Source organism: Triticum urartu, chromosome 3A (genome assembly GCF_056163025.1).
Source record: "Triticum urartu cultivar PI428250 chromosome 3A, HENAU_Tu73, whole genome shotgun sequence".
Lineage (NCBI taxonomy): Eukaryota > Viridiplantae > Streptophyta > Magnoliopsida > Poales > Poaceae > Triticum > Triticum urartu.
Window position 1 is genome coordinate 701,755,197 of NC_141875.1, and position 18,213 is coordinate 701,773,409.

General features: G+C 52.4%; 1 protein-coding gene and 1 pseudogene across 1 annotated transcript; one reads left to right on the forward strand and one right to left on the reverse strand.

Annotated features, from left to right (window-relative positions):
- Positions 1-260: 260 nt before the first annotated feature.
- On the forward strand, positions 261-1,041 carry LOC147981858 (uncharacterized). The gene is made up of 2 exons (XM_087516130.1): positions 261-399; positions 548-1,041. Exons 1-2 carry the CDS (start codon positions 261-263, stop codon positions 1,039-1,041), a joined length of 633 nt encoding a protein of 210 aa, XP_087372256.1.
- A 9,243-nt stretch (positions 1,042-10,284) lies between these two features.
- On the reverse strand, positions 10,285-10,743 carry LOC147981859 (pentatricopeptide repeat-containing protein At3g57430, chloroplastic pseudogene; annotated as a pseudogene).
- Positions 10,744-18,213: the final 7,470 nt, after the last annotated feature.

Consider the following 18,213-nt stretch of genomic DNA (forward strand, 5'->3'; position numbering starts at 1 on the left):
CTTGTAGCTCGCTATACTGAGTTGGAGAATCAGCAGATCCAGCTCAACCTTAACTTGAAGCTTGCTCAGGAGAATTTGAAGAAGGCGCAAGAAGAAGCAAAAGGTATGGCTGGTGAGGTTCTCCATTCTTGACGAGTGGCCTTTCTTCCTTGTCCATTCTTGATGTTGATTTCACTCGACGCGCTGTAGATAAACTGGAGGAAGCTCTGAAGAAGAAGGATCAAGATCTTGCAGAGGCACAGAAGGAGGTCTTGGACAAAATGAGGCTTGCTGAAGAGAAAATGGCTTCGGTCGGAGCTCTTGAGCAGGAGAACTCCAGACTGAAAGTTGCTCTCGAGGTAGCCAATCAGGAGGTCAGCCGACTGAAGAACGACAACGTGGCTCTGCATGACAAGGCGGGTGAGCTGGCGGGGAAGAGGAACGATCTGGAGGCTTATCTCGATGGACTCGCCAAGAAGCTGTTCCTCGTGCTCGAAGGTAATCACTCTACCCCGACTATCTTGCAGTTACCAAGTCTGTGTAGGGCCACTGTCTTATTCTTGAATTGTGTTTGCAGAATTCTGTCAGAACTTTGAAGAGGAGACCAGTCGAGTGGAGCCAGGCTTGGACCCTGCTAACTCTCTTGTGAAGGACGAGGCTGCAATGAACGTGCTCCATCTGGAGTCTCGTATTGCCAGCGTGGTTGACTATCTTGCGCGACTGAAGGTTGCGATGTCGCGGATCGACACATCACTCTGGCCTGGGACGACGCTTCAGAACGACCTTGAGTCCCTGATGGCTCGACTTAATGAAGTCCCAGGTCGAGTGGCGGAATGGAAGAAATCTTCTGCTAGATGTGGTGCTGATGTCGCTCTGTCTCTGGTCCGCGTCCATTGCAAGGAGGCGCGAGAAGAAAAGCTGGCCGCCATCCAAGTTGCCAATACCAGGAAGCACAACTTTCAAGACTTCATGGAGACTTTCATCGCTGCTGCCACCCGTATTGCAGACGGGATCGACTTGGACGAGTTCATCGCCCCTTCCAGTCCTCCTCCTGAGGAATGAAAAACTTTTATGCTTCACTTTAAATTTGCCTCGGAATGCCGAGTGGATTTGTAACCGTTAAACTCTGCCTTAAATTTGCCTCGGAATGCCGAGTGGATTTGTAACCGTTTAAACTCTGCCGAGCCGAGGGCTCGAGTACTTTGATCTGAGGTCTGGGACCTTTCAGGCTTTATCTGGACTTGATTTCTCGTTGAATATCTTCATGGTTTGATTCGTCGAGTGGAACTCGATCTTCACTCGGAATAACCTTGTATTTGCGGCGCAACTCCGAAGGAGAAGGTAGCAGTCGACTTGCGCCTCGTCGTCCTTGCGGATTGGGTTGTGTCCTGTACCTAGGCGAGCACTGGGTTGTAGCTAAGTCCCCGAGTGGGAGGTTTTCTCTCATTCGATAGGGTTTTTAAACACTTAGGCGAGCGCTGGGCTGCAGCTAAGCCCCCGAGTGGGAGGTTTGCTCTCCACTCGGTAGGATTTTTAAACACTTAGGCGAGCACTGGGCTGCAGCTAAGCCCCCGAGTGGGAGGTTTGCTCTCCACTCGGTAGGATTTTTAAACACTTAGGCGAGCACTGGGCTACAGCCCAGCCTCCGAGTGGGAGTCTGGCTCTCCACTCGGTAGGATTTTTAAACACTTAGGCGAGCACTGGGCTACAGCCCAGCCTCCGAGTGGGAGTCTGGCTCTCCACTCGGTAGGATTTTTCAAACTTAGGCGAGTGCCTGACTGCAGCTAAGTCTCTTAGCGGGAGAACTTAGGCGAGTACTGGACTGCAGCTAAGCCCCCGAGTGGGAGTCTGGCTCTCCACTCGGTAGGATTTTTTCAAACTTAGGCGAGTGTTTGACTGCAGCTAAGTCTCTTAGCGGGAGAACTTAGGCGAGTACTGGACTGCAGCTAAGCCCCCGAGTGGAGTCTGGCTCTCCACTCGGTAGGATTTTTTCAAACTTAGGCGAGTGTTTGACTGCAGCTAAGTCTCTTAGCGGGAGAACTTAGGCGAGTATTGGACTGCAGCTAAGCCCCCCGAGTGGGAGTCTGGCTCTCCACTCGATAGGATTTTTTCAAACTTAGGCGAGTGTCTGACTGCAGCTAAGTCTCTTAGAGGGAGAACTTAGGCGAGTACTGGACTGCAGCTAAGCCCCCGAGTGGGAGTCTGGCTCTCCACTCGGTAGGATTTTTTCAAACTTAGGCGAGTGTCTGACTGCAGCTAAGTCTCTTAGAGGGAGAACTTAGGTGAGTACTGGACTGCAGTTAAGCCCCCGAGTGGGAGTCTGGCTCTTCACTCGGTAGGATTTTTCAAACTTAGGCGAAATGGATTCGCGGCTAAGTCACCCACTGGGGGATTTCGTATGCAAACAAAAGTGACAGCAATTATTGGAACACTCTTGTCTTTGATAAAAATGAACTACAGAAATTTTTTCTTATTACATCTCGTCCAAGGGAGAACTCAAGTGTAAAAGGGGCAGAGCAGTTCCGCATTCCAAGCTCGCGGCTCGTTGATTTGGCGATCGACATTGTAGAGGTGATACGCTCCATTGTGGAGGACTCTGGTGACGATGAAGGGGCCTTCCCAAGTAGGAGCAAGCTTGTGTGGTTTCTGTTGATCCACTCGGAGGACCAAATCTCCTTCTTGGAAGGCTTGACTCTTGACATTCCTGGCATGGAATCGACGCAAGTCTTGCTGATAAATGGTCGATCTGATCATGGCCATCTCTCTCTCTTCTTCTAGGAGGTCGACTGCGTCTTGCCGGACTTGTTCTGCTTCATCTTCGGTATAAAGTTCGACTCGGGGTGCGTTGTGAAGAAGATCACTCGGCAGAACTGCTTCGGCTCCATAAACCAGAAAGAATGGAGTTCTTCCAGTCGACCGGTTCGGGGTGGTCCTCAATCCCCACAGAACTGACGGAAGCTCGTCGACCCAAGCACCTGCCGCGTGCTTGAGATCACGCATCAGTCGAGGCTTTAGTCCTTTGAGAATCAGACCATTTGCTCTCTCAGCTTGCCCATTCGACTGGGGATGGGCGACCGATGCGTAGTCGACTCGCGTGCCTTGAGCGGCGCAAAAAGCTCTGAACTTGTCCGAATCAAAGTTTGAACCATTGTCAGTGATGATGCTATGCGGGACTCCATATCTGAATGTTAGCCCTCTGACGAAACTGATAGCAGTGCAAGCGTCAAGATTCTTGATGGGCTTAGCTTCGATCCATTTGGTAAACTTGTCGACTGCCACAAGCACATGCGTGAAACCGCTCCTACCTGTTCTCAGTGGACCAACCATGTCTAGTCCCCAGACAGCAAAGGGCTAGACGAGTGGAATGGTCTTCAGGGCTGACGCAGGCTTGTGTGACATGTTGGAGTAGAACTGGCACCCTCCACACTTGTCGACTATCTCTTTTGCCATCTCATTTGCTCTTGGCCAGTAAAATCCCGCTCGGTATGCTTTAGCCACAATGGTCCGAGAGGACGCATGGTGACCACAGGTCCCCGAGTGGATATCATCAAGGATTATCTGACCCTCTTCTGGTGTTATGCACTTCTGACCGATTCCAGTCGCGCTCTCTCTATACCACTGTCCCTTTATGACTGTGAAGGCCTTGGATCGGCGGACGATCTGTCGAGCCTCTTCCTCGTCTCCGGGAGTTCTTTCCTTAGGATATACGCAATGTACGGTATCGTCCAGTCGGGAGTGATTGCCAAGACTTCCATGATTAGGTCGACCACAGCAGGAACTTCGACTTCAGTTGGATTTGTGGCACTTTTCGGCTGCGGGGCTTCTTCTGTAAAAGGATCCTCTTGGACTGACGGCGAGTGAATGTGTTCCAGGAACACGTTGCTGGGAATGGCTTCTCTCTTGGAGCCTATCTTTGCCAAATCGTCAGCTGCCTGATTTTTCAGTCGGGGGATGTGATGAAGCTCTAACCCCTCGAATTTCTTTTCTAGCTTTCTCACTGCATTGCAATAACCAGTCATTGCCGGACTTCTGACGTCCCACTCCTTCATCACTTGATTAACCACCAAATCTGAGTCACCATAGACCATGAGGCGACAGACGCCGAGTGAAATGGCCATGCGCAACCCATACAAAAGTGCTTCATATTCTGCTTCATTATTGGAGGAATCGAAGTGAATCTGGAGAACATATCTGAGCTTATCTCCTCGGGGGGAGACTAGAACTACCCCAGCACCGGAACCATTCAGCATCTTAGATCCATCGAAGAACATGGTCCAGTGCTCCGAGTGAACTTGAGTCGGAAGTTGCTGTTCGATCCACTCGGCGATGAAATCTGCGATTGCTTGGGACTTGATAGCCTTCTTTGCTTCAAACTTGATATCTAAGGGAAGGAGTTCAATCGCCCACTTGGCCACTCGACCAGTTGCATCTCTGTTGTGCAGAATCTCTGACAGTGGGGCGTCGCTGACGACTATAATGGAGTGGTCAGAGAAGTAATGTGCAACCTTCTTCGTGGTCATATAAATCCCATATACAAGCTTCTGGTAGTGGGGGTATCTTTGTTTTGAAGGGGTCAAAACTTCAGACACATAATAGACTGGGCGCTGAACTCTGAAGGCCTTTCCTTCTTCTTCCCGCTCGACCGTAAGTACTGTACTGACAACTTGTCCTGTGGCTGCAATGTAAAGCAGCAGAGGCTCTTTGCTGATTGGGGCAGCAAGCACCGGCTGGGTGGAGAGCAGAGCTTTGAGCTCTGCAAATGCTGCATCAGCTTCTGGAGTCCACTCAAACTTGTCAGACTTCTTCATCAGTCGGTAAAGAGGCAACGCCTTTTCACCGAGACGAGAAATGAATCGACTTAGAGCGGCCAAGCAGCCTGTAAGCTTTTGGACATCGTGCACGCGTACAGGATGCTTCATCCGGAGTATGGTGCCAACTTTTTCAGGATTGGCGTCGATCCCCCGTTCGGAAACGAGAAAACCGAGTAACTTTCCGCCTGGAACTCCGAATGTGCACTTTGATGGATTGAGCTTGATATCATACCTCCTGAGGTTGGCAAAGGTTTCAGCAAGGTCAGTCCGCAGGTCGGAACCTTTCCGTGACTTGACCACAATATCATCCATGTATGCCTCCATATTCCGACTGATTTGAGTGAGTAAACACTTCTGAATCATTCTCATGAACGTGGCTCCGGCGTTCTTGAGGCTGAACGGCATGGTGACGTAACAGAAGCATCTGAATGGAGTGATGAAAGCTATTTTGATCTCGTCGGGTCCATACAGACGGATCTGATGGTACCCGGAATAGGCATCTAGAAAAGACAATCTCTCGCACCCCGCGGTCGAGTCGACTATTTGGTCGATGCGAGGGAGGGGAAAATGATCTTTCGGGCAGGCCCGATTGATATGTTTGAAATCAATGCACATGCGAAGTGACTTGTCCTTCTTGGGGACCATGATGACATTGGCGAGCCACTCGGAGTGGTAAATCTCTCGGATGAACTCTGCTGCTAAGAGCCGAGCCACCTCCTCGCCAATGGCTTGCTTCTTCTGGACGGCGGACCGTCGAAGATGTTCCTTCACAGGCTTGAATTTTGGGTCGACTCGTAGACGGTGCTCGGCCAGTCCTCTGGGAACTCCAGGCATGTCAGAGGGTTTCCATGCGAAGATGTCCCAGTTCTCACGGAGGAGCTGGACGAGCGCTTCTTCCTATTTGGAGTCGAGCGTCGTTGAGATGTGAGTCGGGGCAGCATCGGGGTCGGTCGGGTGAATGTGGGCTGGCTTTGTTTCACCGGACGACTGAAAAGCTGATTCTGAAGCAGGCTTCTTGGCTCGTAGTAATTCACTCGGATCGGCAGTCTTCTGGTACTCTTGCAGCTCGACCACTGTCATCTGAGCATCAGCGATCTTTGAGCCTTTCTGAAAACACTCTTCTGCTTTCTTCCGATTGCCTGTAACAGTGATCACACCTTTAGGGCCAGGCATCTTCAGTTTGAGATACACGTAACACGGTCGAGCCATGAAACGTGCGTAAGCTGGCCTGCCCAAAATGGCATGATAAGCACTTTGGAAGTCCACAACCTCGAATGTCAACTTTTCCTTGCGGTAATTCTTTGAATCACCGAAAACCACATCAAGAGCAATCTGGCCGAGTGACTCGGCTTTCTTCCCAGGAATGACTCCGTGGAAGCTCATGTTGCTGGTACTGAGCCTGGACATCGGAATGCCCATTCCTTTCAAAGTTTCAGCATACAGTATGTTCAGGCCGCTGCCACCATCCATCAGGACTTTGGTCAGTCGAGTGCCTTCGACAACTGGGTCGACCACCAAAGCTTGCCTCCCAGGGGTGGCAATGTGCGCGGGGTGATCAGACTGGTCGAATGTGATGGCAGTCTGAGACCACTTCAGATAACTGGGTGTTGCCGGAGCAACCATATTCACCTCACGGTTAATGACTTTCAGTCGACTTTTGCTTTCGATATCAGCAAAAATCATCAGGGTGGAATTGACTTGGGGGTATCCATCGTCACTATCTTCCTTGTCTTCAACCCTGTCCGACTCCTTTTCCTTGTCTTTGGACTGCTTGCCCTGAAACTGCTGGATCAGGAGCCGGCACTGTCGAGTGGTATGCTTTGGGTAAATAAAATTACCCTCTTCATCTTTCTTGGTGTGGATGTGACATGGCAGATCCAAAACATCATTCCCATCCCGATCCTTGACTTTCTTGGGCTTCCAAGGCCCCTTGGGTTTTCCCTTGAATTTTCCCTGGGTTACGGCCAGGGCCTCCCCAGGGGCGGCTGGTTCTGCCTTCCGCTTCTGCTTCCGACTGGAGTTCCCTTCGGTTTCTTGGGCGACTGCCTTGTGCTTGCCACTCCGGAGTCGGTCTTCGTCTTCGCCATTAGCATATTTGGTGGCAATCTCCATCATCCAATTCAGAGACATCTCTCCAGTTCGACCGAACTTCAGATTCAATTCTTTGTACTTAACGCCTTCTTTAAAGGCACAAACTGCTTGATGGTCTGGCACATTCTCAACTGTGTGATGCAGTGTGATCCACCTCTGGATGTAATCCCTCAGTGTTTCATTCGGCTTCTGCACGCAAGACCGCAATTCTATAAGGCCTGCGGGTCACTTGCATGTTCCTTCAAAGGTTGTGACAAACACTCGGGAGAGGTCCTCCCAAGTGTAGATGCTGCTGGGTGCCAACTGATTTAGCCACGCTCTGGCTGAGCCCTCTAACATGAGAGGTAAATGCTTCATGGCCACCTCATCATTGCCACCGCCAATCTGTACAGCCACTCGGTAATCTTCGAGCCAAGTGTCAGGCTTAGATTCATCGGTGAACTTGCTGACTCCAGTCGCCAGCCTGAAGTTGGGAGGAATCACTGCGGCTCTGATGGCTCGACTGAAACACTCTGGCCCTGAAGCATGTACTCTGCTGCTGGCAGGCGCATCTCTGTTGTGGCCTTCTCGATGAGCTCTGTTCCTGTCAACCAAACCTTGAACGAGGATGGATCTCGCATCAAAGCCTGGGTCCCTGGGGTCGACTGGAATCCTCTGCCCAAAACTATGAGGGCGTCTGTCATCTTGCCGTCGAGGCGCATACGACCCACTCCTCGGGGGAGGGGTTGGCACTCGACGTCGATCATCACGATCGGATCGGTGATCATACTGCTCATTTCTTCTGTACTGATCGTGCCGGTCTCCATGTCCCTCACGCCTCGGGGGCGATCTCGGGCTGTGAGCTGACTGGACTGTGTCCGTTGCCACGGATCGACTGTGGATCCTATTCCGCGACTGAGAAACAGCGGAATTCTGGTTTCCCGCCGCCCGGAGCAAGGCTCTGATCTGCAACAAGCCCTTGCCAGCCTCCGACTGGGAGGGCTGAATTGATTCTGCTATACGGGCCGCAGCGGCCAAATTCTGAACTGGGGTTCGATATACCTGTGGTGGCGGGAAGAGCTGACGCCGACTGGACTCGGGAGCTCGCTGACGCACTTGCTCGTCGAGTATTCGCTGGAGATTCTCCAGTCGAGTGCGCTCGGCCAGGTTAGCCAAGCGCGCGTCCTCCAAGGCCCGGGCCTCGGGGGTTTCTCCGACAATAGGAGTGTGGAGCGCGTCCATGTTCCGGTGGCAAAGCTCCTCTCGCTGCAATGACGTGAGAGGTTCGGGGAGATACTCATCGTGGGGATGCGACGGGTCGCCCCCACCCGCGCCTCCGTCAGCGCGAGGGAAACCGGGAGGACTGTGTGTCCCATCGACCGCCAGAACTTCAGCCGCTGGGTCGCTGCTGTCGCACTCGGATGCGGTCTCCGCGGAGCCAGTCGACAGGTCGAACAGGCCGCTGAGGGATTCGTCGGGCTCGATTGCCGCGACTTGTGGGGCTGCCGACTGGCGGGCCACGGCATGCCTCACCCACCGCTGGAGTCTCGACCGACCGGAGCGCTTGCGCTGGTGGGAGACGGGGCGGGGAGACGACACGGGGGCCGACTGATACTGGGTCGACGGCTGCCGCAGGAGGACGCCACAAATGCATGCGCGGAAGTGCGTCGCACCGCGGACGGGGAGCGCGTCGATGTCGAGTGGTGCCTCCTGAAGCCAGGCGGAGTCGTCGGCGATGAACGTGAGCGCGCCGAGACGGATCTCGCGGCCCTCCACCAAAACTCCGCAAGAAACCATGATCAAAGGGATCGGAAAAGATCGCAACTTCTCCAACTAGGCGCTAAGATTCCTGCCCCACGGTGGGCGCCAACTGTCGTGGTTCTAACTCTGACAGTGATGTATGGGGGTGTGTATGGAGAGGCTAGATCTCAGCTAGTGGGAAGTTGTAAACACACGAGGATTACGAGTTCAGGCCCTTCTCGGAGGAAGTAACAGCCCTACGTCTCGGTGCCCGGAGGCGGTCGATTGGATTATGTGTGTGTGAATAACAGGGGTGCGAACCCTTCATACCGAGGAGGGGGGTGGCTTATATAGAGTTCGCCGGCCCTCTCCTGCCCTCAGTAATGCAGGGTTTAAGGTACATTTAAGGTTGGGCGTTACTGGTAACGCCCCTAATAAAGTGCTATAATGACCATAAAGACTACTTAATACCCGACCGTTTGCCTGCGGAGTGACTTCGGATCTCCTGGCGGTCGAGTGGCTAGCTTCATGGTCGGGTGATAGCTTCTTGGTCGAGTGTCTTGAATCCGTCGAGTGGTATACCTTCAAGTCGATTGAAAGGTGACTTCTTCTAGGGATATCCTCGGGTAGGGCTCTTTGGACAGGTCCGTGCCCCTACCCTACGTACATAGCTTCATCAGCGGACGCCTCAGGGCCTCCTCATATCCGACCAGTTATGGCCTGCATATGAGGGGTGGCGGTCAGGCCAGATGTACACTGCCGGTTTGAGGAGTCCGGCTGAGTTGAGGGTCTGTATCACATAAATTCGTGAAGTATTTATGAAGTAATTATGACGTACAACACCTCCATTTCTAAAGGTAAGGCGTATTTTGTTTGTTAAGACATGCATTTGACCAATAATTACTTCATAAATTTGTGTCACTAAATTCATATACTCCCTATGTCCGAAAATACTTATTATCAAAATGAATAAAAAGAGATGTATCTAGATGTATTTTAGTTCTAGATACATCCTTTTTTGTCCATTTTGATGACAAATATTTTTAGACGGATGGAGTACTATTTAAAATTACTTTGTAATGATAGTAATTTTGTATCACATAAATCAAAAAATTAAAAGAGTAATTATTGGTCAAAGTCTTGTCTTAACGAAACGAAATACATCTTATTCATCGGAACGGAGGGATGAGTTGCCAATCACATGAATTGGCCGGCTGGTACTAGTGGCCGGTACACTCAACCCCGCACTGAACACTTGAACAGTGAGCACTATTTTCGTTTGAGTGCCGGCCGGGGAGGCACGACGCGGGTATTCTTGATGACTGGATCTCCTCTTGAGTCTTGACACGCGCGCAACTAACAAGATCGCCCACTGTACCAGAGGATAATACTACGTGCGGGCAGGACCGGCTGACTGGACGCTTTATCAGAGCCGGCCAACACCACCAGTAGCAGTGACGGGAAACCAGACCGGCCGGCCAATCACCCGCCCCCCACGAGCCAAAGCTAATGCAGGCCCCATGTTGATGGAAGTGACAATTCCCGGTAGACCGAGACTTGTTTCTCCGAAAGCAAAACAAGCCATGGACGTGCGTGTGTGGATCGAGCTCGATTCTGCACTGCACGGCGGTGACTGTCGAGTGACCCTTCTGTTGTCCAAGGTGCACACCAGTCCCTCCCGTGGTTACTCGTTGGAACCGGCGCACGATCGACCTATCCTACCTGCTGCGGGCTCGGACGGGGCTTGCCTGCTCCCGTCCGGGAAGGCCCTGAACGTGTGGACGTTTGCTCTGACGTTGCACATCCTCAGGTTCTTGTCACCCCTGATGGCCGCGCCGGGCGGCGCCCGCAGCAGCCCGAAGGCGATGGCGAGCTGCTCGCTGTGGTACCGTAGCATGGCCGCCTTCTCGGCCTCGTCGACGTCGTGGAGCACGCACGACGTGGTGGGCGCGTACCCCTCGCCCCACATCCGCTCCCAGAGTGCGTCCATGTGCTCGTGCAACTCGGCGCTCGACGGGTGGGCCGACTCGCCGGCCATGAACCGGTGGGTCGCGCCGTGGAGCTCGACCCAGCTGCACCGGGGCTCCTTGGCCACGCCCTGCCGCCGCATCGTCGCCCGCATCGCCACGGACTTCTCCCACATCCCGGCGGCAGAGTAGATGTTGCGGCCTCGCCGGGCTCCCGCTCGAAGAGCCGCTCGGCGGCGATCTCGCCGAGCTCCACATTCTGGTGCAGCCGGCACACACCCAGCAGGCTGCTCCACGCCGACACTTGGTGCTCACGCGGGACGCCCGTCTGCAGTTATGCTTGCACAGCGCACGCTGCTGGGACCTGCTCCCCACGATTATGCGCGCCGCCGCCGCGGTGACCAGGCATGCCGTGACAAGATGGTGAAGAAGGGCTGAAAGCTGACATGGTAGTATCACGTGCTACCGGGGTGTGCGGCGGCGCGTGATGCTAACGGTGGCGGGGCTTGTTGACGAATGACCAGCTGCGGAGATGAGCCCGTGGGAAAGACGGCGAGCGTGTGTATTTTCGTACGTGAGCAATAGAAAAAAATACAGAAATTGTTTGCCTTTTTTATGCTAGAAAAAGAGACGGAAAAGCACTGCCGTTGAATGGAAAAGAGAGAGCGGGGAGCACGGATGGGAGCATGGTGCGGAAACAGGCAAGCCCCGTCCGGAGTTGTTAGGCTAGTCATAATGGGAGTAACTTATCTAGCAACATAGCGTATTCCAAGAAATTTTTGCTTATGTGGCAAGTATTTAATATGAGGTGGTAACATAATATGTTACCGTAAAATAGCGCTTTTCAAGACAAGATGAGTCTACAAACTAATAAATGAAGTCTTATATGACACTACTATCGTGTTACGTAACCTACCTATGGGATAATTTGGCAGCCTTTAATTGGACACTAGAGAGGGCTGGGGCCCACCTGAAAATCAGAAGGAATGCTTTGTTTAGTTGGAGGGAAAAGAAGTTCACGTAACAACAGTAGGTAGGTCTAGCATTTTCGTGTACGTACTAGTGCCGTTTAGTCGTTTTTGCAGAGCACGGCCGCAACGCAGCGCAGCTGTGCGCCTTTTCTGCTCCATCGTTGCCGGTACAGATTGGCTGGCAGGTGCGTGCAAACCTGCACACGTTCATAAGCTAAGAGCATCTCGGTCCCTCGGGACTGGTAATAGCGCCGTTCTGGGGCGAACTGACCATAATTTCATCGTGAGGGGTGATTGTGTTTCCAGCCGCCGTCTTCAGGTCGCCCCCAGACGATGCTTTCTAAAAGTTTTTAAAAACATATTCGGCCAAAATTCGGCCAAACACGACACAAATTTGGCGATATTTAAGCGTTCCATCATCTTTTTACATATTGAAAACATAATCTAAAAAAAAACTACTGATGCCGCGCCGCTGTCGCCCGCGCGCTTACAGGCCGAAGAGCTGCTGAAGGCGTCATACTCACGCGGCCATCGTCCTCCTTTTCCTTCTTCACACAACGGTCGTCCTGCTGGACCCCTGCCCGGGGTCGCCCTGACGGACTGGTTTGGCTGGCGGCGACGCCTCGTCATCGCTGTCCTCAAGGACGATGACGCCTCCCTCGTTGCGGCCACAACATCGAGCGGCGATCTCCTCTAGGACGCGGGGCTGGCGCTCCATGTTCAACCGGGCCAAGTCCTCGTGCGCCCACTTGATGTCGGCCTCGTCGGCGGCGGCCATGTCATCGTGCTCGCTCTTCACGGCGCCGAGCCCCGGCTCCGTCTTCGGCTTGACGAGGCAGGAGGTAGGAGCAGAAGAGGCACGACCACCCTCATTGATGACGAGGACGGTGTCGCGGGTGCGCTGGTCGAGCGGCGTCTCCACGGGCTCGGCCTGAACGCTAACGAGCGCCGGCGACCCGGAGGAGTGGGAAAAGGAGGAGCAACAGAAGGACCCGCCCACCATCCGCCTCGGCAGCCATGGGCCGCCACTCCGGCGGGGGGCCGGGGCCGGGCCGCTGGGTACTCGAGCGGCGATCGTTGCCGCCCTCAAGGTATTCGAGGACGGTGTGAGTGCGCGGTCGGGGGCGCCCTACCACAGACGGCGACCGTCACTGTTGTTGCGTCCCTTTATCACCGACGCGTTGTTGGTGAAGGCGAGCTGCTTCTCGTGATGGTGTTAGAAGTACGCCGCCCAATGCGCGTGGTTGCTACGTACTACTCCGACGCGTGGCGGCGTGCTTGACGTATGCGATGTCATGGGTATGTAGGGGCTGTTTGGATTGAGCCCCAGCTGGCCCTACCAATTCGTTGGCATGCCAAAATATTGGCGCACCATCCGGCCGCCCTGAGCTCGCCCATGAATTGGCAAGAAAATGAACTGCAGCAGCCCATGCAGTGTGGGCGTACCAAATAGTTGGCCATCAACCAAATAGATGCCCAGCCTTTAGTCAACGCTAATATTTTAGCTAGGCGTCTGCGGGCTTCAATCCAAACAGCCCCGTATATCCTGCATGCCGTGGATACGCACGTGCCAACGCACATATATACTCGCCAGCCGGCCCGGCCGGCATCGTAACATGGCACTCTCGTGCTGCACTGCATCCACGCGCTTTAGCAATGGAGGCGACGACAGGTCGTTTCGGGTCCAGCATGTCAGCGACGCATTTAACGGGCCAGCAGGCGCCAGTGGGAGCCATGTGGTCTGGTGCCTCGCTCCATCGTTAGTTAGGTCGGCGGCCGGGCGGAGGCGCCGAGCCACCAAATCACGTTAAACGATTTATAGCATAAGTAGCATCATGTGCAGTGCTTCCATATCTGTCGGTGTTTCTAGCGAAAATCATCCATGCGTCGTCCTAACATGAGAAAACGAAAACTTTCACGACATATTTCGTACTCTTTACAGCTATATATAATCTCCCACAACAGCCGGGAGAAAGAAGGAAGCAGCATGGCCGCAATTATATCGTGGTCGAAGATGATGACCTGCTTGTGACTGGTTACAGATCTTTTTACTATAGGGATCTTCTCTCAAGATTCAGAAATGATGACACGGGGCTCCGGAGATCTTCTTGTGTTATTGTTGTCTTAGGGTACTCTAGGCAGGTGCGGACACAGGGAAAAAATTGAGAGGGGGCAAAAAAAGAATGTCCATATTCTTGAACCAACAAGGCAAGAACATTCATGTAAACCAAACAAGGGCATAATAACTTCATTTTCCAAGCATTAACCAAATTCATCAAATGTGAAAGAAGACCAACCATTTGAGACGAATTAATTAGATATGATGATATCTTGTTTCGAAATTGCCAAAGTGTCCCTGTAAAAAAAAGTTGCCAAAGTGAACATTGGCATTCTAATATTATTTTTTTGTGAATAGACATTCTAATAATCTAACCTACAAGAAAAACATTATCAAATTGAGAAACAATGAAAATATTGAAGAGGGCCGGTGCGTTGAAAAAGCAAAGAAATCTTTAGCGCATTACCTTCCATTTGACGCATGATGATCTTTGATTGTATTATAAAATGTTTTAGCACATTACCTTCAATCTATAAAAATGTTTAACTATCAATTTGGGCAGGAATTCCAGTCGTTTAGATGGATCCTTAGGAAGCTTTTCCTAATCAACTAGTACCGGCATCTTGAAGTTGTTGATTTTTTAAAGAAAAAAAAAACTCCATTTATTTCCCTGCAATTTAAGCAAAAAAAAAATGAAAGTTAAATTAACGGTGGAATTTCCATACATCACGCATGAAGATGAAATGTGCTACAAACTAGGAAGTAATAATAGATGATGTGAAGTAAATTGGAGATTTTAGGTACAGACTAGCCACTAGTGGTAATTAGAAAGTTGCATACAAAAATTTAAGTGTTACAAAAAAGATGTTTAAACTGGCGTAATCATCCAAATCGATAAACTATACACACATATGTTGGTAAGAAATTAGGGAATTAGATGGCATACCTTGATGTCAGTAGAATTAGGGAATTGCGTATTGAGAACTCTGTTCGGTGATGGAGTAGTGCAAGGCCGCCAATGGAGCAAGGGGCCGGCGACGGCAAGTCAGCGATTAGCCGCAACGAGCAGGCGATGTGATGACTCCGCGGCGGCGTGAGAGGCGAGGTCAAGGCTTCCCGAAGTCCATCCCGTGCCTGGCTGCGTGTGCGAGTACGTGAAATCTGGCCATTGGATTAAGCTAGGGAACTACGCACGGAAAAGGAGGCATCTGACGTACGCTAAAGGCCTTAGCAATTCTATTTCTTATATATTGGGCTTCTTATCTAGACTTGGGCTTCCCAAAATAAAGAAATACTGGGCCGAGTGGGGGCAGAGGATTCGGCCGAGTGGGGGCACGATGAATACACGTCGGACCAACTTTAATCGGTTGGAAAAATCGAGTGGGGGCAGCTGCGCCCACAGCCTATAACCTCGGTCCGCCCCTGACTTTAGGTGTTCATATGGTCTTTTGTATTTGCGTTTCAGCGTGCTTGTAAATGTCAACTACTTTATATTGTTTCATGATTTGAATGAAAAATTCTAAAAAAACAGCTATATAATCTCCCTTTAAAAAACATATAAAAGCACTTAGATCATTAGTATTTTAATGATCTACACGCTTATATTTTTTTTTACGAAGAATCCATAGCGAATGAATCGATAGCCTCTGCAGCAAACAGCCTCCACGAGACCACAAAGGCACATATACAAAATTGTCACCTTCGTCTCCTTACAGGAGCACAAAAGCTCAAGTATTATTTATTTATTTTGCCAGAAAGACCCAAGATTATATTGAAAATAAACAGTGGCACAATGCAACCTCAGAAAAATAAAAAATTACAAATAGCACCCAGTAGAACCAATCTAGCCCCACCTCCGATGCGGATAAGGGCACGGCGCCGTCGCCGTCGCTCCCTGCCAGAGCCGGCAAAACCCTTGGTTGTGCGCATGGATTAAACATGTTAGGAAGTCACCATCCTCGTTCCAGGAGGACCAGTATGCCAGAGATAAGCCAGACTGGAACTGTGCCGCCACTTGCGTCGGTTTGTTGAATGATGACGATGAAGCATTGCCACCGACGAGAACCTGCAAATCCGGAGTGACCACCTTCCTACAAAAGCTCCATGCCCCCATGTCGATGCCAAAGTGCGCGCTGCCGCCGACAAGAACCTGCAAATCCAGAGCCACCACGTTCCTACAGAAGCTCCATGCCCCCACGTCAACGCCAGAGCGAGCACCAGCACTGACAAGAACCCGCAAATCCAGAGTCACCACGTTCCTACAAAAGCTCTATGCCCCCAGGTTGAAGCTAGATCGCGCGGTGCCACCGACGAGAACCTGCAAATCCGGAGTCACCACGTTCCTACAAAAGCTCCATGCCCCTATGTCGACGCCGGACCGCACGCCGCCACTGACGAGAGCCTGCAAATCTGGAGCCACCACGTTCCTATAGAAGCTCCATGCCCCCATGTCGACGCCAAAGCGAACGCTGCCACCGACAAGAACCCGCAAATCCGGAGTCACCACGTTCCGACAAAAGCTCTATGCCCCCATGTCGATGCCGGACCGCGCGCCGCCACCGACGAGAACCTGCAAATCCGGAGTCACCACGTTCCTAAAAAAGCTCCATGCCCCCATGTCGACACCGGACCGCGCGTCGCCACCGACGAGAACCTGCAAATCCGGAGTAACCATGTTCCTACATAACCTCCATGCCCTCATGTCGACGCCGAAGCGCACGCCGCCAGCAACGAGAACCTGCAAATCCAGAGTGACAACGTTCCTACGGAAACTCCATGCCCCCGTGTCGACGCCAGAGCGCGCGCCGCCACCGACAAGAACCTGCAAATCCGGAGCGACCATGTTCCTACAAAAGCTCCATGCCCCCATGTCGACGTCGGAGTGCATGCCGCCACCGACGAGAACCTGCAAATCTGGAGTCACCATGTTCCTACAGAAGCTCCATGCCCCCATGTCGACGCCAGAGCGAGCACCAGCACCGACAAGAACACGCAAATCCAGAGTCACCACGTTCGTACGAAAGCTCTATGCCCCCAGGTTGACGCCAGACCGCGCGGTGCCACCGACGAGAACCTGCAAATCCGGAGTCACCACGTTCCTACAAAATCTCCATGCCCCTATGTTGATGCCGGACCGCGCGCCGCCACTGACGAGAACCTGCAAATCCTGAGCCACCACGTTCTTATAGAAGCTCCAAGCCCCCATGTCGACGCCAGAGCTAGCGCTGCCACCGATAAGAACCCACAAATCCGGAGTCACCACGTTCCGACAAAAGCTCTATGCCCCCATGTCAACGCCGGACAGTGCGCCGCCACCGAAGAGAACCTGCAAATCCGGAGTCGCCACGTTCCTACAAAAGCTCCATGCCCCCATGTCGACACCGGACCGCGCGTCGCCACCGACGAGAACCTGCAAATCCGGAGTAACCATGTTCCTACATAAGCTCCATGCCCTCATGTCAACGCCGGAGCGCGCCGCCAGCGACGAGAACCTGCAAATCCGGAGTGACAACGTTCCTACGAAAACTCCATGCCCCCGTGTCGACGCCAGAGCGCGCGCCGCCACCGACAAGAACCTGCAAATCCGGAGTGACCATGTTCCTACAAAAGCTCCATGCCCCCATGTCGACGTCGGAGCGCGTGCCGCCACTGACTAGAACCTGCAAATCCGGAGTCACCACGTTCCTACAGAAGCTCCATGCCCCCATGTCGACGCCAGAGTGAGCACCAGCACCGACAAGAACCCGCAAATCCGGAGTCACCATGTTCCTACAAAAGCTCCATGCCCCCAGGTTGAAGCCAGACCGCGCGGTGCCACCGACGAGAACCTGCAAATCCAGAGTCACCACATTCCTACAAAAGCTCCATGCCCCTATGTCGACGCTGGACCGCGCCGCCATTGATGAGAACCTGCAAATCTGGAGCCACCATGTTCTTATAGAAGCTCCATGCCCCCATGTCGATGCCAGAGCAAGCGCTGCCACTGACAAGAACCCACAAATCCGGAGTCACCACGTTCCGACAAAAGCTCTATGCCCCCATGTCAACGCCGGACCACGCGCCGCTACTGACGAGAACCTGCAAATCCGGAGTCGCCATGTTCCTACAAAAGCTCCATGCCCCCATGTCTACACCGGACCGCATGTCGCCACCAACGAGAACCTGCAAATCCGGAGTAACCATGTTCCTACATAAGCTCCATGACCTCATGTCGATGCTATGTTGACGTTGGAGCGCGTGCCGCCACCGACGAGAACCTGCGAATCCGGAGTCACCATGTTCCTACATAAGATCCATGCCCCCATGTTGACACCGGAGCGCGCACCGCCACGACAAGAACCTGCAAATCCGGAGTCACCACGTTCCTACATAAGATCCATGCCCCCATGTCGACACCCTGCGTGCGCCGCCACCGACGAGAACTTGCCAATATGGAGTCACCACATTCCTACAGAAGCTCCATGCTCTCATGTTGACGCCAAAGCATACACCGCCACCGACGAGAAACTGCAAATCCGGAATCACCACGTTCTTACAAAAGCACCATGCTGAAGGAAATATGCCCTAGAGGCAATAATAAAGTTATTATTTATTTCCTTATTTCATGATAAATGTTT

Excerpts from the sequence above, each read along its gene's own strand:
- LOC147981858 (XM_087516130.1), top strand. The coding sequence starts at position 261 with ATGAGGCTTGCTGAAGAGAAAATGGCTTCGGTCGGAGCTCTTGAGCAG. Across the intron at positions 400-547 it reads GGCTCTGCATGACAAGGCGG|TGTTTGCAGAATTCTGTCAG; the intron begins GTGAGCTGGCGG and ends ATTCTTGAATTG.